Below are 22,775 nucleotides of genomic sequence, written 5' to 3'. Positions count from 1 at the left end.
GCCCTTCACCACGCCCCATTTCGCGCCTCCGGCCCCCACTTCGCTCCTCCCGTGAGTCCCTGGGCGCAGAACTTGGCCTCCGCCGCTGGGGGCGGGGCGACGTCGGACTCCCGGGGCCCTTGCTTACGCACTTCCTCCCGGGGTCCGGGCCGAGTCGCGTTGTGGCGGGTTCGAGTCCCAGCTCCCGACTCGCCTCAAGCCCCTGAACCCGGGGCGGGGCTCATTCGCCAGTTAACCTCTCCGCGGCGAGGGGCGGTGGCACACCTTGGGCTTCCCCATGGAGGACTATCTGCAGGGTTGTCGAGCTGCTCTGCAGGTAACGGACCCCTGTCTGTGATCGTAAGGAATGGATCCTGGGGTCCCGGAAGGACGAAGATGTGGGACCTGGGGAGCCCCGAGGGTCTATGTGGAGGGAACGCGGAATTGTGGGGTGGGGGCTTGGGATCTGATCAGGCTTGGGGCCTGAGGAGTGAGGAACGAGAACCTAGCCCTTGAGAGTGGGAATGCTGCTCAGTCACCCCACTCCTGAGCTGGGGGCTCCTGCCTTTGGGGTCTGCCCGAGAGCGGGGAGGCGGAATTGTGGGTCTGGGTCCTGCCTCTGAGCCGCTGCTCGCTGTCTCTGGGTCAGTTCCGTCAAAAGGATCGGAGCTGTGCCTGCGCGAGGTGTATTTGTTCCTTTCTCCCCGCCCCTCTTTCCGTTCTCCGCTCACGAGGCCTCCCTGGCCCACTGGTGAACCCCGGGGGTACGAGGGAAGCTGTGCCCACGGCTTTGTTGCCTCTGAACGGCGGTTTCTGTCTGGTGGGCCTAACTCATTCTGAATTAAAAGTGGTCGTGGTGCTTTGCTTTAAATCTGTTTTTAAGGTAAACACACACAATACAGCAGGCATGTCTGTTGACGACAACCTGCATTCCTTTGCCTCCAGTTTTCTTCATTGGCCTTAACACACACAAATTACATAAAAATCCATGGCCTGGACTGGATAAGCACAAAGTGTGTTTGGAATCAAAACTATAAGCATGACTCCTGAATGCTTTGTGGCTTATTTTTGGTACTCTCTGAGCCAGTTGGAATCTCCCAGTCTTGCTGACTGGTCATGCAGCCTTAAGCCGCTATCCGCAGTTAGCAGCAAAAAGCTGGCCAGAGAGAGGCTCCAGGAGGTCACCTGGCCCCCACTACTTCAAGTTACACTGCCCCTGGAGAAACCTAGACAGATGGTTGACTTTGTTTCCTTTTAAAATATCTTAAACTCTACAAACTCCCCTGGGCGATAAGATTCTGGTCTTTAACAAATCCTAAAAGTCACCGAATTCCTCCTGCAGACTCAGCTGCTGTCATAAATGAATGTCCTCACCTGAAGAATAGGAGTGAAGTTCAATTTTAACACCAATTACACCAAATTTTTCCTTGTGAAATACAAATTTGGGGAAAGTTGTTTAATGCATAAGGCAATTTGGGACCAATTCATTTTGGTTACCTCTGATTTCCACCACAGGGAACTCATTGGAGGACTAATATAGAGTCTTTGTGGCACCATTCCAAGGGCCAAGAAGTTGGATTTTGTTTCCCCCAATAACCCAAATGACCAGTCTGTTTTCCACCATTTGGTAAAGAGTCCTTGAACCTGAAACCTCACCAGATAGCATTTCATTGCATGCATCTAGACTACAGCATCTACCCTCCAGAAGTGCCCCAGGTTAAGAGTATATCTTCCTCAGGAATATGAAGCTGAAAAATACTGGATTTTTTCAGTACTACTGATATCCTGACCTTTCTCTGTCTGCATTCATCCCCCAAGGAGCAAGATCTAGATCTTCCTTTTTCCAAACTTGTGAGCTTGTGAAGGTGAGGTCATATCTTAGCGCTCTTATCACACAACCTGGCCGGGGCCAGGAGAGATGAGAAAATTAGACTCTAGCAATGTTAGTGGGTGAACTGGTGGCAGGACATACAGGTGGACACCAACAATTTAGATTGCTTTTAATTATAGAAGTAGTAAATGTACATAGGGAAAAATGTTAATACAAAAAGGATATGAAATTAGAAAAAGAAAAAGATCCTTTTTCTTCTCCCTATCCAATTCCCCAGAGGCCACACTGTTGTTTCTTGTGTAAAGAAAGACATGGTTTAGACAGAGACACTATTAAGTTTGAGTGTTGCTATTAAACCACATATAACTTTTAGGAAATTGTGAATGCTTGCCTTTTACACAAGACAGAAACAGCTGACAAACCAGCCACCTCTCCTGCTGATACCATATTTTCAGCATTTGATACCAGAGAAATTTTCTACAGTCTCTGCCACAATGATAGTAGGTTGTTCCATTTAAAAGAAATCCTGTTTAACTTAATGTCCTATTCATGGTGAGTCATCTTTCACTTTTAGTAGGGAAAAAAAAATCTTTGCTCAGGGTGGGGCTGCATTCAAGTTTAGGTGTTCATCCAGAAGCTTTGCATAATCTGTGTTGTCTGCACTTCTCAGGAATGAGGCAGGAATCAGGAGTGGCTGACTATCCTTAGAAATTTGCAGTCCTTGCATCAGTATCCGTCAGTCCCATTTTCCCTGCTGGGAAGGCTTCTCTATCTCTGGCTCCTTGTCTTCTTTTTTTATTTCTCCCTCATTAAGTAATTTGTAGAATAGGCATCAGACCATATGCAGCCTTGGAAGGGAAGTGGTTGGCTTTGCCAGCCCTGAAACCCATCCCCTCTCCCCCCGTGTTGAGGCCACAAAGAACATCAGGATACAGTCATTTCAGCTAGTGGGTTTTTCTTTGTTTTTTGGGTTGTTTTGTTTTGTTTTGGCTGCGTTGGGTCTTTGTTGCTGCGCGCGGGCTTTCTCTAGTTGTGAGTGGGAGCTACTCTTCGTTGTGCTGTGCGGGCTTCTCATTGCAGTGGCTTCTCTTGTTGCGGAGCACGGGCTCTAGGCTTGCAGGCTTCAGTAGTTGTGGCACGCAAGCTCAGTAGTTGTGGCTCGTGGGCTCTAGAGCGCAGGCTCAGTAGTTGTGGCGCATGGGCTTAGTTGCTCCGTGGCATGTGGGACCTTCCCGGACCAGGGCTCGAACCCATGTCCCCTGCATCGGCAGGCGGCTTCTTAACCACTGCGCCACCAGGGAAGCCCCGGGTTTTTTAAAAGAAGAAAAAAGTTTATATCTACTGGTGGCTGTCAGATTGTATTTCTTCCATTGGCAGCTCAGGTTTCCTTATGCTCTAAGTATAGCTATATTTGCCCTGAACTCTTCCTCTGATGGTCAGAAAACTGAAGCTTGTGCTTTCAGCTAGTGGGGGATGGGGTGGGGGTTAAGAGTTAACACATGTTTTTCCTAAACGAAGAGGAGAATGGTACCTTGTAAGTTAGGCATCCATATACCCGACTTGCCCAGGACAGTCAGTTTATTGAGACATAATCATTAATTGCACCCCTTTTCATTCTCAAAAGTGTACTGGTTTGAACAACAAAGTATATAGTCACCTAACTTGTATGCTACGTTAAGGATTTGTGATACATGCCCATGAAAAGATAGCGAGCTCCTTAAGGTAATAGTTAAGTTCTGTATGAGAATCCCAAGTGCCAGAAGCTGGAAGTGCAGGGGAAGAGACTGCTGTGGCCCGGGTGCAGGGAAGGCTTCACAGAGAGAAGGGGCTTTCGGTCAGGCTTGACTGGACAGCAAGGGCTAGAGAAAGGAGAAGACGGAAGGGAGCTCATCTGTACTACTACAGAGTAGGCTCTTGTGTGCAATCTCATTTAATCCTCATAACAACTTCATGAAATTGGTTACAGTAGTATCCTTATTTTTATATGAGGAAAAAGAGGCTTAGAGAGGCCAAAGTCCCACAACATGAAGCAGAGCTGAGATTCAGCTCCAGTCTGTGGTCTTTTCAAATGGCAGTTCTGCTGCTTTCAGACAGAGAACAAATAGTGCAAAGGACAGAGCTGGGAATGTGCACATCATGTATTGTGGGTGGCAAATGGACCAGTCAGGGTGGGGTAGTGGTGGGTGCTGACAGGGGAAAGGAATGCCACCACCTCCCTTGGTTGTTCCTGTTCCAAGATTTGCTGAAAGTCCCAGAGTATTCCTTTCGTGTTAGTTCCTTTTGGTCGTTCTCTGAGCTTGACTGAGCACAAGGGATTAGTTATTCACCTTCCTCTGGGGGTCATTTCTCCTCCCCTCAGAGCCATGAAGTTGCATTTGGTCCCTACTTTCTGCTTTTCTGCTTTATGTTCTCTTGGTGCTGGGGATCTGACTGATCCTGATTCGGCTGCCACTTGGAATGAAACAGCACTAACATGAGTTTTGGAAAGATTCTCCGAGGGCCTCTTCAAGCCCAGCAATAGGCCTCTCCCCCTTGCTCTGCCTTTTCTCTGTTCCTCTTCCCTTTATTCTCCAGAGTCAGGGCCATATGGCCTCTCATGTTTGTATAGTTCCCTCTCTAGAGAACATGGTGCCCTCCCTTACTGCTTCAGTGATCAAGTTATCTCAGCAGCCACTTATCTCAAGTGCTTTGTTGCCACTTTGGTCCACAGCCATCTGGGCAGTTCTTGGTATCCAGGAAACAGAGGGGCCTTCTCTGGTATCAGGAGGATGAATTGCAAGTCAGAGGAGTTAATATAGGCCTTGGGTCTTGGGTACAGAATTCTCATATTGTGTTGGCAAAGAGTTTAATATTGAAAAGAATCTTCCCACTCCCATGCTGTTCAGTATGAATGGGTCTTGGCTGCCACCCTCTTGAAATAGGCTTAGAGAAATGGGCACAGGGGAGAACCTAAGGGCAGACTTTCCCCAGAGGCCCTTTGCCCAAAACCTTGACAGATTACCTCTGCCTTTTGTCCTTCTCTCTAGGGATGGGAGTAGGAGATGGAGAAGAGGGTGGTTTAAAAATAAAAACCTTTCTAGTTACGAGATAGGACAATTTATACCACCAGAAGTCTTCTAAAATTGTCCCTTTCTGGCTTTGGCTTTCTGGGCAAGTGAGGGGAGTAGGTAACAGCCAATACAAGGAAGATGATTCTAGGTTCTCCTAGATTCTCTTTTTTCCTAAAGTTACATTACTTGATAAACTGTTCCTTGTTATGTTTTACTCCTCTGAACACCTTTCCCACTTTTCTAAACTCTTCTATCTAGCAAATCTTCCCTGATTGAAGAAGCCAGAGTGGATTTTCACCTTTCTGTAACCCAGTAGTTCTCAACTGGGGGTGATTTTGCCCCTCAGGGAATATTTGGCAAAGTCTGGAGACATTTTTGATTGTCATGACTGGAGGTGCTGCTAGCATCTAGTGGGTGGAGTTTGGGGGATGCTGCCAAACACCCTGCAATGCACAGGACAGCAGCCCCGTGCTGAAATCAAGAAACTAGTGTGTCACTTTTGTCTCTCTTATTCCTTCCTCTCTTTCAGAAGTAGGCTGAGATAGAAATTCAGAAGTCAACTGGTAAGATAGAATCCTTGTGCCTAAGCTGAGCCATGGACTGTATAGTCTCATTCCACCTGGCCAAATGCTTCTACTTGGGATGAAATAATAATTCTTACAGTGCCTACCCCTTGGGTTGTTTTGAGGATTAAATGATTAGCTAATGCATGTAAAAATATTAGAACAGTACATGGGGGACTTCCCTAGCGGTGCAGTGGTTAAGAATCCGCCTGCCAATGCAGGGGACACGGGTTCAATCCCTGGTCCGGGAAGATCCCACATGCCGCAGAGCAACAAAGCCCGTGCGCCACAACTACTGAGCCTGCACTCTGGAGCCCGCGTGCCACAACTACTGAGCCCGTGCGCCTAGAGCCCGTGCTCCACAACAAGAGAAGCCACCACAATGAGAAGCCCCAGCACCGCAATGAAGAGTAGCCCCTGCTCGCCGCAACTAGAGGAAACCCTCACACAGCAACAAAGACCCAACGCAGCCGAAAAAAATTTTTTTAATACATGGCACACTCAATAGATATTTCAAAACAAAACCCCTCTCTTTGCTATTGTGGGCACCTTTAGGTTTTAATGAATTTTATTTAAAATTCTGGTAGGGAGACGCAAGGGAACAAGATTAATAATAATGACAGATATGCCTCCCTCCTCAGAGTTCTTATCAGCAGAAACTTTCCAAAGCTTTAAAAATAAAAGTTCCAGCAGCAGCAGCAACTGTTCTTGCTTTAATCTGAACCTGCTGCAGAAAGTGTCTGTTTCTTGGGTGTGAGAGTGTTGTTTATATCTGGTTATGGTTGAAGCTCCTCTGGGTAGGGGGAGTTTTCATGGACGAGATATCTAAATAATGGACTAGATCTTATTTTTACCTTTATTTTCAAAGTCTGTTCACCTATTCTCATGATTTAGAAGTGCAAGGATTCTTTTCCCTATTTTAAAAATGGGGGAAAAGTACAAACCAGGGTTGATATGGTTTGAATACATCAGCTACCCCAGATGCTTTACTTTTGACTTCTCCTCAAGTGCCCAAAGAAGCATAAGAATCAGAGAATGATTTACTGCTGTTCTTCTGAAAGTTAACGTTCAAGGAGACAGTGTAGTAGAGAGGAAGGAGCACTTTTCCACTAACTAGATATGCGTGGAATGCTTAAAGCTTAGCTAAAACACTAATGCCCTCTTAGCTAATATCCTTATCCATGAAATGAGGACCCATAAGACTATATGACCTACCTCCTCTGTGAAGATCAGTGAGAGGATGTGTGTGCAGCCCTACATGAGTATAAGGTAACCGGAAATGGATAGAGATGCTTCTGTTAATTTCCCACTCTCCTGCCTCTCTAGGGGTCCCGACCCATACATGTTGTGCTGGGAAATGAAGCCTGTGACTTGGACTCCATGGTGTCAGCTCTCGCCCTGGCTTTTTATCTGGCAAAGGTGAGTACCTAGGAACAGAGTGCCTTAAAATGAAAAGATTTGGATTCAAGACCCAGCTCTGCTACTTAACAGCATTTAGCCTTGGGTAAGTCAGATCCCTTAACTTTGCTGAGTCTCCTGTCACCAACTATAAAATCTGAAATGGTAATATTTTGCAGTGTTGCTGTGAGGATCAAACGAACAAATGTATTTTGAAGAATTTGTAAACTATAAAGCAATATTCAAACAGTTAATTATTGAATTCCTTATGGGTATCAATGGTCTGTGTATGTTCCTCATGCCCATGTCAGCTCTGGAGGACTGATATTGCCTTCTCTCCAGCATCTAGAAGTAGGTCTTTTCCATGAGTTGTCTTGTTGACCTTCATGCTATTGCTAACAAGGAGAGAGGGCAAGAGTCATCCTTTTATTTTGATAAGACTGGGTAACTGCGGCTTTGAGGAAGGCAGTAACTTACCCAAGATCATGTCTCCCTTGGTCCCAATAGTCTTGTGACTTTTCCTGTCCTACTACATAACATAGCCATACCTTCTTTTCACTTTCCTCTCTAGACAACTGAGGCTGAAGAAGTCTTTGTGCCAGTTTTAAATATAAAACGTTCTGAGCTACCTCTACGAGGTGACAATGTCTTCTTCCTTCAGAAGACTCACATTCCAGAGTCCCTCTTGATTTTCCGGGATGAGATTGACCTCCATGCATTGCAGCAGGCTGGCCAGCTCACCCTCATCCTTGTTGACCATCATGTCTTACCCAAGTAAGTGGAAGAAAGTTAAGCTGATACTTACCATGTGCCCTGGGCTGTGATGAGTAAGGTTTTTAAAGAGTAGAAGAAAGAATGTTTTCTCACAGGATCTCACAGGCTAAGCATAGTTGATGGGTGATATCAGATATAGAAAGACAATACAAAATATTGTCAGTTCTCTAGTTATACAAGTAATAAAAAGAAATAGAAACATGGAGAATTCAAACTAAAGGATAACTCAGAAATATTGTAAATCTACCTTTGGTATCATTGTTTTAAGATTTCATGGCAGATTTATTACAATAGAAACCTTTGAATAATGGTTACAACTGGATTTTTAACTTTTAAAAAGTTAGCAACATCATTTCCTCCATAAAGCAATATCTCTTTAATGCTATTTAACAAACGTACACATCTATGATAATCCCATCCCTAATTTAGGACTGGAAAAAAACTGCCAACAAAGCAATACGAGTACAAGACCTTCCCAAGTGTGTCTGGCTCCTGCTAATAGTAATATGAATATTTTTTCCTTAAGCACACTGGTTATAGCAGGACATTGACAGAGGACAGCCTAAGGGTACTAACCCATCTATCCACTCGCTCATTAATAAATTTCTATTTAGAGGACGAAGGTGAGGTAGAATCACTGTCCTCAAGAAGCTGTCAGTCAGAGGAGGGAACTAGGTAAACAGGTCATTGTAATGGGTGTTAGAGGTAAGTGGTGACCGTCACTCTAGGGGACAGTAGTTACGTGCAGGATGGAGTGGTTAAATATGCAAGAGGGGAGTAGATGGGAGTGTCAGGAAATGTTTCCTAATGGAGTTGATCCTTGATCTCAGTCTTGAAAGACTAGGTATTTGCTTGGTGAATGAGGAGTTGAGGTAGTTAGGAAAAGCAAAACGCAGGCAGGTATGAAATAGCATGGTGAGTTGGGAGAACTGAGATTTGTTTTGCATAACTGGCACATAAAATATGAGGGAGGAAGTAGGACATAAAAAAGATAAGACTAGAGAGGTAGGCAGGGGCCAGATCGTGGAGATCTTGTAGGCCTTGCCAAGGAGATTAGACTTTATTTTGAGCAGTGGAGAACTATTGTTAATTCTATTTATTCCAGATCCTAGCAGAACCAAATTTGCATTTTTCAAATGATCTTTCAAGTAGTCTTATGGAGGACAGTTTAGGAGGGCACTGGAAGCAGGTGTTTGGTTAAGGAACTATTGGAGTAGTTCAGATGAGAGAGGTTGAGGGCCAAGAATAAGGCAGTAGCAGAGGGTTGGAAAGGAGGGAATGGATGGGAATTGAGCCAGAAGCCACAGGTGACCTGCATGAAATTTGGATATTAAGTGAATTGAGGGAACAGGAGAGATTTAGATGTTGGGTGTCCAGGTGTCAACTGGAAAGACAACACTAAAGGATATCAAATATGTGGGTGAGATACTGGTAGCAGATACTTCGTCAAATTCACCTATACGATGTTTAAAGATGGCTTCAGTTATAATATTTAAGAGAAGAACTGAGAGGAGTGAGGCAGAGGTAGAAGTGATCAAAGGTCTAAGTGTCTGCCTAAGATGTCTGTTTTCTTCATGAGTGAGGTGCAGCTGGAGTGCCCCTACCTATCTTTCTTTCTCTTTTCCCCCACACCTCCCCCCTTTCCCACACAGAAGTGACGCAGCCTTAGAGGAGGCAGTAGCAGAGGTGCTAGACCATCGGCCCATCGATCAGAAACACTGCCCTCCCTGCCATGTTTCAGTTGAGCTGGTGGGGTCCTGCGCTACCCTGGTGGCCGAGAGAATCCTGCAGAGGGCACCAGAGATCTTGGACAGGCAAACTGCAGCCCTTCTTCAAGGTGAGGGTGGCTTGGGGGTTGGGACCTGATTGGTTCCTTTATTCCCATGCCAGAGAAGGGAAAGTGGAGAAGTCTAGACTCTTCCAGCCTGACCACACCCTCTCAAAGCCATTTAGTAGATATGAGGGAGGGGATTCTTTCAGGGGGCAGTTAGGCATTAAAAAGGCTGTGGGATACTTTGTCCTTTGAAGGCCTGTGGAATACTTTGTTGGAGAAAGCAGAAAGGAAGCATAGAACAACAGACCTAGAAGCTGCCTATTAGTAGCATTGTATAATGGAAAGAGGACTAGCCAAAGAAGCAGGAAATGAATTCTAATACCATTTCTGCCCAGGAAGTAGTTATATGACCTTGAGCAAATCTCTTAACCTTTTTTGTTCTTATTTTCTCCATTTGTAAAAAAAAAAGAGAGAGAAAAAGAGAGAGAATTGGATTAGACTATCTCTCCCAGCTGGAATTTGGCCTGTGGAAGAGAGGTCATCTCTCTCTGACTAGGTTTCAAAATCTCCAAGAATTGAGATATTTACACTTCCTTTCTAGCTTTTCCCCATTTCCCTGCCTACATTTTAGTTTGGATTTGGGATGTCTTACTCAGGACATTGTCCCAGTTTGTTTTGTCTTCAGTGAGTTGCCATACATTCTCCTTTGGTATTGTGTCCATTTGGTTTGAGGGTTATGTGTGTTCTAGTTGTCAGGAATGGAGGGCCACAGGATTTGAGTTCTGCCATCCTCCTTCTCCACAGGAGCAATCATCCTGGACTGTGTGAACATGGACCTTAAAATTGGAAAGGCAACCCTAAAGGACAACCGATATGTGGAGAAACTAGAGGCCCTCTTCCCAGATCTGCCCAACAGAAACGATATCTTTGATTCTCTGCAAAAGGCAAAGTTTGATGTATCAGGTATGAAGTGTTAAACTGGTGGACAAAAGCCTTGTTCGTTATGTTCTTGAATACCATCAAAACAATTTCAGAGCGTGCATAATGATTTAAGCTTTATACCAGAAAGAAGCTAGGTAGTGTGTGAGTCTGATCATGAATTAATCAGTCATTTACTGGATTGTTCTATCCTGGCTATTGGGTGGATGAGAAGGAATATATTAAGAGTCTCAGAGGTTTCCAGTCTAATTAGAGAATATAGACATATAAATAAAGTATGCTGAGGGAATACAGTCGTCCCTTGGTATCTGCAGAGAATTGGTTCCAGGATCCCCCACAGATACCAAAATCCTCGGATACTCAAGCACCTTACATAAAATGGCATAGTATAATGAATACAGTCGGCCCTCCTTATCCGTGAATGTAAGCCCGTGGATAAAGAGGGCCAGCTCTACTGAATTATCAGAGTGAGATCTAGATAAATGGTTAGGGAAGCAGAAGAACCATTTAGGGTGAATATACAAAGGACGAAGGAAGAGAACAAAAAAATTCCATGATTTGTTACCCAGCTACCGCCTGTTGACGTAAAAAAAAAAAAAAAAGAGAGAGGTCCCACTTGTACTTTTAGAAAAGTAAACCAACACAGAATGGGGAAAATCAGGAATAAAAGCCTCTCTTCTTCCATTTACCCTTCTCCCCAGAGTCCCTTGCTCTAAAGGTACCTATTGTGACCCAGTAATCGAAAGTAATTTTTTATTTAGAGTAAATTTCTATTGGGACTTCCCTGGTGGTTCAGTGGGTAAGACTCCACGCTCCCAATGCAGGAGGCCCGGGTTCGATCCCTGGTCGGGGAACTAGATCCCACATGCATGCCACAATGAAGATCCTGCATGCCACAACTAAGACCCGGTGCAGCCAAAATAAATAAATAAATATTATTTTAAATGAATAAATAAGTTTCTATTATATAATTACATCCTGAGTTACTAGCCCTGTTCATTGCCCCAAAGAGAGGCTATGTTTTTCCTCTTCCTTGACCTGTCTTGGTGTCCTCACCTTCCTGGTCTTGGGACCCTGGGTTCTCTTGGTTCTTTTGTTTCACCCTTAGTCTCACATCCACTTTCTAGGACTGACCACAGAGCAGATGCTGAGAAAGGACCAGAAGACCATCTCCAGACAAGGCACCAAGGTGGCCATTAGTGCAATATATATGGATTTGGAGGTAAGAGCAAGATGTAGGTGTGGGTGGAGAGAGAAAACCTTTAGTTTTGTATGTAACCTTGCCCCTCACTCCTGGCTCACCTCCAAAATGTATCTTACCCCTCCTTTTCTCCATCTCTACTCCACAGTCCATCGTCTCTCACTGCATACTATAATGGCCCCCATGCTGGTTTCCCTGCCTCCACTTTTGACCCCTGCAAACTGTTCTCCCCACAGCAGCCAGAGTGATCTCTTTAAGACATGTCAGATCCAGGGGAGTAATCTGGTGGTCTAGTGGTTAGGACTCAACGCTTTCACTGCTGTGGCCTGGGTTCAGTTCCTGGTCGGGGAACTGAGATTAAAAAAAAAAAAGATATGTCAGATCCTATTGGCCCCCTCTCTTTACTGCCTTTTCATTGCACTTCTAATAAAATCTAAAGGCCTTACAGTGGTTTATAGGGCCCTCCTTTATCAGGCCTTTGTCCTTTTCTCTGACTTCTTCTTCATTCCAGCCCCATTCCTACACTCACAGTACTGTAGCCACCCCAGTTTTCTTTCTGTTTTTCAGAACCATTAAGTTCACTCTTAGCTCTCAGCTCAGAGCCTTTGCACTCCTTTTGCAGAGCTGGCTCCTTCTTTTCATTCAGGACTTAGCTCAGGGGTCTTCTCTTTTAAGAGGTTTTTCCTGACCACCCTAACTAAAGTAATATCCTCCGTGCTCAAAAATCTCTAAATATTACTTTTTTTTTTTGTACATGCAGCTTGTGGGATCTTAGTTCCCTGACCAGGGATTGAACCCAGGCCCCCTGCAGTGGAAGTACGGAGTCCTAACCACTGGACTGCCAGGGAATTCCCACTTTGTTTTCTTCATAGCACTTAGCACACTGAAATAATCATGTTTCATGGTTTCCTTCTTTATTGTCTATATTCCTCTGCTAGTTTATCAGCTCCACCAGAGCAGAGACCCTATTTCTTTTGTTTCTGCTGTATCTCCAGCACCTTTGACAATGCCTGGCACATAGTGGATGCTCAGTGAATTTTGTCAAATGGGTGAGTGAATATAACTCTGATAGTGGTATTTTAATACCTGGTTCCATATCTTATTGGTTTAAATCATTCAACTGATCTGAACACGTACTCTCATAGACTGCACAGCTTTCTCCTAAATAACATGTAAAATTTTTTACTAAATAATTAACTGAAACAGAATAGCATGGCCTCTTCCCTTGCTACTTATAACCTAGTTTGGTAACCAAACATAAGAACACAAAAGGCTTGCCTAGTACCATAATCATAGTACAAATTGACTCATTAGAAATGCTAAGGATAAAGAAAAGCCCTGATCTAAAGCAGCTGGTGGTATTCTTCATTGGAGGAAATACTGCGTGAGATTTTGGAGAAGAATATAGATAGATAGACAAAGAATGAAGAGCCAAGGATGCAGTTGTCATGTGTCTGTACTTATTTGTATGCGCCCTTGTTCTGTTTTAGAATAAAAATACCCTCAAGGTAAAGACCTTGCTTGATTGATTGCAAGAGCAGGATAGCCTTGGACATACCAGGCACATTACGTACATTATCATTTTTTAATTCTTAAAACAATCAAGTTTGGTAAATGATTTATCCTCATTTTACAGATGAGGAAACTTAAGTCCAGGGATCCTTGATCATATAGCTGATAGGTAACAGAGCTGATTTTCAAACCAATTCTGTCTGAACCCAAAGCCTCACTCTGTGAGGCTCATAGAATGGCCTCATAGAAAGGCTCATTCTCCTCATTCTGTATATTGCCTTCTAGCACATAAATAGCACAGAGTAAACATTAGATACCTTTTTTATGGAGTACAAGTCCCAGGTTAACATGCAAAGAATCCCTTCATAAGCATCTTCTGTTGAGGGTGATAATGAGGATCCAGCAGCAGCCCTCATCCCTGTCCATTTCTTCTGTTTTAGGCCTTTCTGCAGAGGTCTGGCCTCATTGCAGATCTCCATGCCTTCTGCCAGGCTCACAGCTACGATGCCCTGGTCGCCATGACTATCTTTTTCAACACTTACAATGAGCCAGTGCGGCAGTTGGCAGTTTTCTGTCCCCACGCAGCACTCCGAGTGACGGTGAGTCCCTGTCCCTTCTCCAGCCTGAGGACCCTACAGAGTTCTGCCTATACGCACTGTCCTGTGCTGTAAAGACCTCTCCTTCGTTCTTGTATTTATCCAGAGGTCCTTGATCTGTTTCCAGAATCCCCACTACCCGCTTTTTTCCATTCTCTCTATGTGTGAATATCCTTAATCATACTCTTGTTGAGAAAGGGAGATTCCAAAGAGAATTGGAGACACAGTTCCTATTTAGAAGGAATTGAAATCAGGTTAAAAGGATGTGTTATAAATCTGGAGTTAAAACTTGATTCTTGGTTTAATCATTAATTCCTCACCCCTGAAAATCAATTCCTTTCTTTTTACCTTATTGCCTTGAAAATTGGAAACAGACGAGAAACCTTTTCTACTACTTAACCAGTTTGTGCTAACTCTGTAGAGAAGTGGTCTAGGAGCAGGTTTGTTTTTTTTCCCTGATCTTCCATTTGGCCACCTTTCCCACCTCCTCCCCTTTCTTTTCCTCTGTTGGTTACTGATAAGCCCAGGGAAGAATTTAAAAGTGGACTTAAGGCAGTCCAGGGATTCTTCGGATTTCTTAGCAGTGAGGACTGCTGAAGACTGGTCTGAATACAGCTGGATAATCTTTTTTGTGCATAAAAGGTATGTCTGCCCCTTCCCACCTCTTTGCCTTTATCTTCTCCTCCAGGAAGCAAATGTAATTTCATTCAGTGGAAAGTAGTTTGGCATTGTGGAAAGAACTACAGCTTTTAAAGGCAGAGAGATAGGCTTTTCTGTCCCAGATTTGCCACTTACTTGCTCTTTGACCAAAGGCAAGTCAGTTGACTTCTGATTCTGTACATGTCATATTACCACCTACTAATTAGTGTGATGTAATCATTAAACATAATATCATATGTAAGGTTCATTGCTGGGCACAATGTTCTCTTACTAATCATGTCATGAAGGAAAGGGTGCTTTGACCGTAAGAAGTACCTCTCCCCACCTTCCGAAATCTCCCCTCCTTCTCCCCACCATGGTCCCTCTGGAACTCTGTAGGTATCTGATAACTCTACCATTACCCGGGCTGCCTCTGTGCTGGAAAATGGTAGTCCTCTTTTCACGGTCTGCCCTACCATTTCCTCTCATCCTCCTTTGTTAGGAATAGTATAATATAGTAATTTAGAACACCAGCTCTGATGACAGACCTGAGTTCAAGTATCAGCTTTGTTTCATTCAAACTTGACCTTTGGCGACACATAGTAATCAAACTGACAAGAATTAAAGACAAAGAAAAACTATTAAACACAACAAGGGAAAAATGACAAATAACATACAAGGGAATTCCCGTTAAGCTTAACAGCTGATTTCTCAGCAGAAACTCCACAAGCAACAAGGGAGTGGCACGATGTATTTAAAATGATGAAAGGGAAGAACCTACAACCAAGATTACTCTATCCGGCAAGGATCTCATTCAAATTCAATGGAGAAATCAAAAGCTTTACAGACAAGCAAAAGCTAAGAGAATTCAGCACCACCAAACCAGCTCTGCAACAAATGCTAAAGGAATTTCTCTAAGTGGGAAACACAAGAGAGGAAAAGGACCTACAGAAACAAACCCAAAACAATTAAGAAAATGGTAATAGGAACATACATATCGATAATTACCTTAAATGTGAATGGATTAAATGCTCCAACCAAAAGACACAGGCTCGCTGAATGGATACAAAAACAAGACCCATATATATGCTGTCTACAAGAGACCCATTTCAGACCTAGGGACACATACAGACTGAAAGTGAGGGGATGGAAAAAGATATCCCATGCAAATGGAAATCAAAAGAAAGCTGGAGTAGCAATACTCATATCAGATAAAATAGACTTTAAAATAAAGAATGTTACAAGAGACAAGGAAGAACACTACATAATGATCAAGGGATCAATCTAAGAAGAAGATATAACAATTATAAATATATATGCACCCAACATAGGAGCACCTAAATACATAAGGCAAATGCTAACAGCTATAAAAGAGAAAATCGACAGTAACACAGTAATAGTGGGCGACTTTAACACCTCCCTTACACCAATGGACAGATCATCCAGACAGAAAATTAATAAGGAAGCACAGCTTTAAATGACACAATAGACCAGATAGATTTAATTGATATTTATAGGACATTCCATCCGAAAACAGCAGATTATACTTTCTTCTGAAGTGCACACAGAACATTCTCCAGGATAGATCACACCTTGAGTTACAAATCAAGCCTCGGTAAATTTAAGAAAATTGAAATCATATCAAGCATCTTTTCCGACCACAACAGTATGACATTAGAAATAAGTTACAGGGAAAAAAATGTAAAAAACACAAACACATGGAGGCTTAACAATATGTTACTAAATAACCAAGAGATCACTGAAGAAATCAAGGAGGAAATCAAAAAATACCTAGATACAAATGACAATGAAAACACGACAATCCAAAACCTGTGGGATGCAGCAAAAGCAGTTCTAAGAGGGAAGTTTATAGCAATAAAATCCTACCTCAAGAAACAAGAAAAATCTCAAGTAAACAATCTAACCTTACACCTAAAGGAGCTAGAGAAAGAAGAACAAGCAAAACCCAAAGTTAGTAGAAGGAAAGAAAAAGATCAGAGCAGAAATAAATGAAATAGAAACAAAGAAAACAATAGCAAAGATCAATAAAACTAAAAGCTGGTTCTTTGAGAAAATAAAATTGATAAACCTTTAGCCAGACTCATCAAGAAAAAGAGGAAGAGGACTCAAATCAATAAAATTAGAAATGAGGGGCTTCCCTGGTGGAGCAGTGGTTAAGAATCCACCTGCCATAAATGCCCACCGACAGACGAATGGATAAAGAAGATGTGGCACATATATACAATGGAATATTACTCAGCCATAAAAGGGAACGAAATTGGGTCATTTGTAGAGACGTAGATGCATCTGGAGACTGTCATACAGAGTGAAGTAAGTCAGAAAGAGAAAAACAAATATCATGTATTAACGCATATATGTGGAACGTAGAAAATGGTACAGATGAACTGGTTTGCAGAGCAGAAATTGAGAGACACAGAAGTAGAGAAAAAACGTGTGGACACCATGGGGGGAAAGCGGCGGGGGGTGGGGGTTGTGGTGTGATGAATTGGGAGATTGGGATTGACATGTATACATTGATGTGTATAAAATGGATGACTAATAAGAAAAAATAAATAAAAAATAAAAAAAGAATCCATCTGCCAGTGCAGGGTTTGATCCCTGCTCCGGGAAGATCCCACATGCCACAGAGCAACTAAGCCCATGCACCACAACTGCTGAGCCTGTGCTCTAGAGGCCACGAGCCACAATTACTGAACCCATGTGCCACAACTACTGAAGCCCACGCCCCTAGAGCCTGTGCTCTGCAACAAGAGAAGCCACCACAATGAGAAGCCCACGCACCACAACGAAGAGTAGCCCCCACTTGCTGCAACTAGAGAAAGCCCACACGCAGCAACGAAGACCCAACACAGCCAAAAATAAATAAATAAAATAAATTAAAAAAAAATTAAATTAGAAATGAAAAAGAGGTTACAGCGGACATCGCAGAAATACAAAGCATCATAAGAGACTACTACAAGCAACTCTGCGCCAATAAAATGGACAACCTGGAAGAAATGGACAAATTCTTAGAAAGATGTAACCTTCTGAGACTGAACCAGGAAGAAATAGAAAATATGAACAGACCAGTCAGAAGTAATGAAATTGAAACTGTGATTAAAAATCTTACAACAAACAAAAGTCCAGGACCAGATGGCTTCACGGGTGAATTCTATCAAACATTTAGAGAAGAGCTAACACCCATCCTTCTCAAACTCTTCCCAAAAATTGTAGAGGAAGGAACACTCCCAAACTCATTCTATGAGGCCACCATCACCCTGATTCCAAAAGCAGACAAAGATGCTACAAAAAAAGAAAATTACAGACCAATATCACTGATGAATATAGATGCAAAACTCCTCAACAAAATACTAGCAAACAGAATCCAACAACACATTAAAAAGCTCATACACCATGATCAAGTGGGATTTATCCCAGGGATGCAAGGATTCTTCAGTATACGCAAATCAATCAATGTGATACACCATATTAACAAATTGAAGAATAAAAACCATATGATCATCTCAATAGATGCAGAAAAAGTTTTTGACAAAATTCAACACCCATTTATGATAAAAAACTCTCCAGAAAGTGGGCATAGAGGGAACCTACCTCAACATAATAAAGGCCATATATGACAAACCCACAGCAAACATCATTCTCAATGGTGAAAAACTGGAAGCATTTCCTCTAAGATCAGGAACAAGACAAGGACGTCCACTCTCGCCACTATTATTCAACATAGTTTTGGAAGCCCTAGCCACGGCAATCAGAGAAGAGAAAGAAATAAAAGGAATACAAATTGGAAAAGAAGAAGTAAACCTGTCACTGTTTGCAGATGACATGATAGTATACATAGAAAATCCTAAAGATGCCACCAGAAAACTACTAGAGCTAATCAATGAATTTGATAAAGTTGCAGGATACAAAATTAATGCATAGAAATCTCTTGCATTCCTATACATTAACAATGAAAGATCAGAAAGAGAAATTAAGGAAACAATCCCATTCACCATTGCAACAAAAAGAATAAAATACCTAGGAATAAACCTACCTGAGGAGGGAAAAGACCTGTACTCAGAAAACTATAAGACACTGATGAAAGAAATCAACAATGACACAAACTGATGGAGAGATATACCATGTTCTTGGATTGGAAGAATCAATATTGTGAAATTGACTATTCTACCCAAAGCAGTATACAGATTCAATGCGATCCCTATCAAATTACCCATGACATTTTTTACAGAACTAGAACAAAAAATCCTAAAATTTCTATGGAGACCCAAAAGACCCCAAATAGCCAAAGCAATCTTGAGGGAAAAAAGTGGAGCTGGAGGAATCAGACTCCCTGACTTCAGACTATACTACAAAGCTATAGTAATCAGGACAATATGGTACTGGCACAAAAACAAATATAGATCAATGGAACAGGATAGAAATCCCAGAGATAAACCTGAGCACCTACGGTCAACTAATCTATGACAAAGGGGGCACGGATATACAATGGAGAAAAGACAGTCTCTTCAGTAAGTGGTGCTGGGAAAACTGGACAGCTACATGTAAAACAATGAAATTAGAACACTTCCTAGCACCATACACAAAATAAACTCCAAATGTATTAAAGACCTGAATGTAAGACCGGACACTATAAAACTCTTAGAGGAAAACATAGGAAAAACACTCTTTGACATAAATCACAGCAAGATCTTTTTTTGACCCACCTCCTAGAGTAATGGAAATAAAAACAAAAATAAACAAATAGGACCTAATGAAACTTAAAAGCTTTTGCACAGCAAAGGAAACTATAAACAAGATGAAAAGACAACCCTCAGAATGGGAGAAAATATTTGTAAACTAATCAACGGACAAAGGATTAATCTCCAAAATATATAAACAGCTCATGCAGCTCAATATTAAAAAAAAACCCAATCCAAAAATGGGCAGAAGACCTAAATAGACATTTCTCCAAAGAAGACATACAGATGGCCAAGAAGCACATGAAAAGCTGCTCAACATCACTAATCGTTAGAGAAATGCAGATCAAAACTACAATGAGGTATTACCTCACACCGGTTAGAATGGGCATCATCAGAAAATCTACAAACAAAAATGCTGGAGAGGGTGTGGAGAAAAGGTAATCCTCCTACACTGTTGGTAGGAATGTAAATTGATACAGCCACTATGGAGAACAGTATGGAGGTTCCTTAAAAAACTAAAAATAGAATTACCATATGACCCAGCAATTCCACTACTGAGCATATACCCAGAGAAAACCATAATTCAAAAAGACACATGCACCCCAGTGTTCATTGCAGCACTATTTACAATAGCCAGGTCATGGAAGCAACCTAAGTGTCCATCGACAGATGAATGGATACAGAAGATGTGATACATATATACAGTGGAATATTACTCAGCCATAAAAAGGAACAAAACTGGGCCATTTGTAGAGACATGGATGGACCTAGAGACTGTCATACAGAGTGAAGTAAGTCAGAAAGAGAAAAACAAATACCGTATGTTAACACATATATGTGGAATCTAGACAAATGGTACAGATGACCTGGTTTGCAAGGCAGAAATAGAGACACAGATGTAGAGAACAAACATATGGACATCAAGGGGGGACAGCAGGGGCGAGGTGGTGGTGGGATGAATTGGGAGATTGGGATTGACATATATACACTAATATGTATAAAATAGATAATTAACAAGAACCTGCTGTATAAAAAATAAATAAAATTCAAAAAAAAAAACTTGACCTTCGGCAAGTTACCTAATCTAATCCTCAGTTTCCCTACCTGTAAATGAAGGTAATAGTAATACCAACCTGTAAGGTAGTTGTGAGGATTAAATGAGGAAATTAATATTTGAAAATGGCCAGACGTGGCATGATGCCTGGCATACTTCCCACACCCACTTGATCTATTTATTCTTTCTGCCTGTATTCTTCTCCTGACCTCAGTATAGTAGATGCTTGTCCCATTTCAGCGAAGGATAGAGTTCAAGTTTTTGAGCACAGGAATACCCTTGGAAATAACAGTATCCTAGGAGCTGGGAGTCCCAGGTTCTGGTTCAGACTCTACCATCATCTACATTCAAGGCACTTAATCTCTCTGGGCTTTGGTCTACTTATTAATTAAATGAAATATATCATCTCAAATGTTTCTTCTGTTTCTAAAATACTATGTGTATTAGCTGATGTGCCTTTGTTGCAAGCAATAAAACAACCCTGGATGACTTAATTAAAAAAATATATTTTTTCTCCTCTATAAGAGAAGTCTCTTAGAAGTCTCAGCTTTTTGCTTCACCACCTTATGTACCACCTCCCCATCTTGTCTCCTTTTTAGGTCTGTGGAGTCCTGGAACAATCCCACTCTCCGTCCCTGAAGCTGACCCCTGCCCCAAGCATCCACCCTAACCTCCAAGCCTATCTTCAAGGCAACACCCAGGTCTCTCGAAAGAAACTTCTGCCTCTGCTCCAGGAAGCCCTGTCAGCATATTTTGACTCCACGAACATCCCTTCAGGACAGCCTGAGACAGAGGGTGTGTCCAGGGAGCAGGTGGACAAGGAATTGGACAGGGCAGGTAACTCCCTGATTCCTGGACTGAGTCAAGATGAGGAGGAGCCTCCACTGCCCCCCACACCCATGAACAGCCTGGTGGATGAGTGCCCTCTGGATCAGGGGCTGCCGAAATTCTCAGCCGAGGTCATCTTTGAGAAATGTAGTCAGATCTCGCTGTCAGAATCTACCACTGCCTCCCGGTCCAAGAAATGACTGTTGGGAGGGGAGGGGAAAGTGAGAGAGGTTGCTTGAACCACCCTGAATGCATGTTTTGAGGTGTTTCAGCAATTTTGTCTTCATTGTTCCAGGATCTGGTATACTGTTATCATAAACCTAGGAGGAGAAAGAAGTAAAAGAAAGCTGAGCTGGCTTTCTACCTTTTCCCCACAGTCTCTACCAATCAAACAAATTTTGTTATTTAATTTAACTCCTTAAATCTGCACTGACTCTCCTCTATTTCATTTGCCAGGGTCATGATATAATAACATACACAGTTCCAGCAGAGTGGCACAGAAAGAATGTATACCCCAAAAGTGCCCTAAGTCAGGCTTTTTAACAGAACCAGTATTTCTTATGGAACCAAACATTCATTGTCTCCAGTGTTCATTTATTTTCTTATGAATTCAAGTATTTATTGAACACAATACCTACTTTTAGCTTCTTCCAGTTTTTAGCCTTTAGTTGATTTTCACCTCCATGACTCCTCTTTCTGCCCCCAATTAGGTGATGGTGTCTGTTTCCCAGTTTGCTAAATTTCTATTCTGAGCTTATTGTGACTGTTTCAGGATTGTTTGGGAGCAGATTGGAGGCTATTATCTTCTGTCCTGATCAGCTGGCCTGGCTCTCAGTTTCTTTGGATCCCTCTGTCTCAGAGCCACAGGGACCCTGAAGAGACCTAGAAGACCCCTGGTTCTTGAGAGTTCAGGAGACACCTGGGAAAGCCTTAAGACCTCATGGTCACTCTTTGCAAAAGACAGTAGAACTACAATGAGACCCCCGGCTCTGTCGATTTCTTATCCATCTAATTTTCTCCTTGAGCGTAGTAGAAGGAAACATGGAGTTCATACCGAGTGCCATAAACTGTGTGTCTTTTGTCCAGACACTCACTCCTCTAGATCTCATTTCCCCGTCTGCAAAACTGATGTTCCCTGGTTTCTGTGATCTGCCTGTTGCCACACCGTCCTTTCTTGCCTCCGCTTCTCTGGTTTTTTGTTTGTTTGTTTGTTTCTGTTTCCCTGGGAATGCTCAGGGTCACTGAATTTTCTGTTTATTTGTGATTGTACCAAGGTACTCAGCCTCATGTAGCATGTACAGGGGTATGATTCATACCATAGTGACCCAGCAAAAAGCTCCCTTCCACTGACTTGTTCTGCATGTGTAGAGTCTCCCTTTTCTCTTCAGACCAACCTGTTCCCCCTTTTCCTACACCACAGCTCTGTTCCCTGTAAGTTTTCAACAGTTTCGCTGAACAGTGGGGTATGTGATGGTTTTGGCATGATGTCTTCATATGAGGGAAACTGACTTCACTTTGAGGGGATGTTTGTAGCCATTGGAAGGTAAAATAGTGGCGTGATTACTGAACCAACGGAATTTATGTTGTGTAACTTGGGTACTTTTATTTTGCATTTTGTTAAAGTATTAAATACTTTTTTCCTGTTTGGGGCCTTATTGTCTCTTTTTACAACTATAATCAGGCCTTTCCCTCTGATAATTGTTTTAACCTCCTCAAGATTCATTTCCCTTCTTTCTGCTGTACTTACTGTCTTCCTTCTGTTGACTCTTTTTGGGAATAAGGAGCAACAGTCTTATGTCTCCCCTCATCCTCAGCCTTTCCTTTAGTTTGTTTCTTCCAGAACCCTCTTTATAACATACTTCTGCGTCCTTGATTTTGCTTATGCTTGAAAAGTAGGCCCACGATAGTCTTAAAACTAAAATGGTTGCTACCATTAC

At 42.5% G+C, this 22,775-nt stretch overlaps 1 protein-coding gene across 2 annotated transcripts; it reads left to right on the top strand.

Annotated features, from left to right (window-relative positions):
* Positions 1-96: 96 nt before the first annotated feature.
* On the top strand, positions 97-22,483 carry PRUNE1 (prune exopolyphosphatase 1). Of its 2 annotated transcripts, XM_061186037.1 has the most exons (8): positions 97-316; positions 6,750-6,842; positions 7,393-7,595; positions 9,248-9,432; positions 10,174-10,332; positions 11,436-11,530; positions 13,462-13,620; positions 20,610-22,483. In XM_061186037.1, the coding sequence occupies exons 1-8, from the start codon at positions 278-280 to the stop codon at positions 21,036-21,038; spliced, it is 1,362 nt and encodes a 453-aa protein (XP_061042020.1). In that variant the 5' UTR covers positions 97-277; the 3' UTR covers positions 21,039-22,483. The 2 variants fall into 2 exon arrangements, with proteins under 2 accessions (XP_061042020.1, XP_061042021.1); XM_061186038.1 differs by lacking the exons at positions 97-316; positions 6,750-6,842; positions 9,248-9,432; positions 10,174-10,332 and having other exon boundaries at positions 7,520-7,595.
* The last annotated feature ends 292 nt before the right edge of the window (positions 22,484-22,775 follow it).

Source organism: Eubalaena glacialis, chromosome 3 (assembly GCF_028564815.1).
Source record: "Eubalaena glacialis isolate mEubGla1 chromosome 3, mEubGla1.1.hap2.+ XY, whole genome shotgun sequence".
NCBI lineage: Eukaryota > Metazoa > Chordata > Mammalia > Artiodactyla > Balaenidae > Eubalaena > Eubalaena glacialis.
This window is presented reverse-complemented; position numbering and strand designations above follow the sequence as displayed.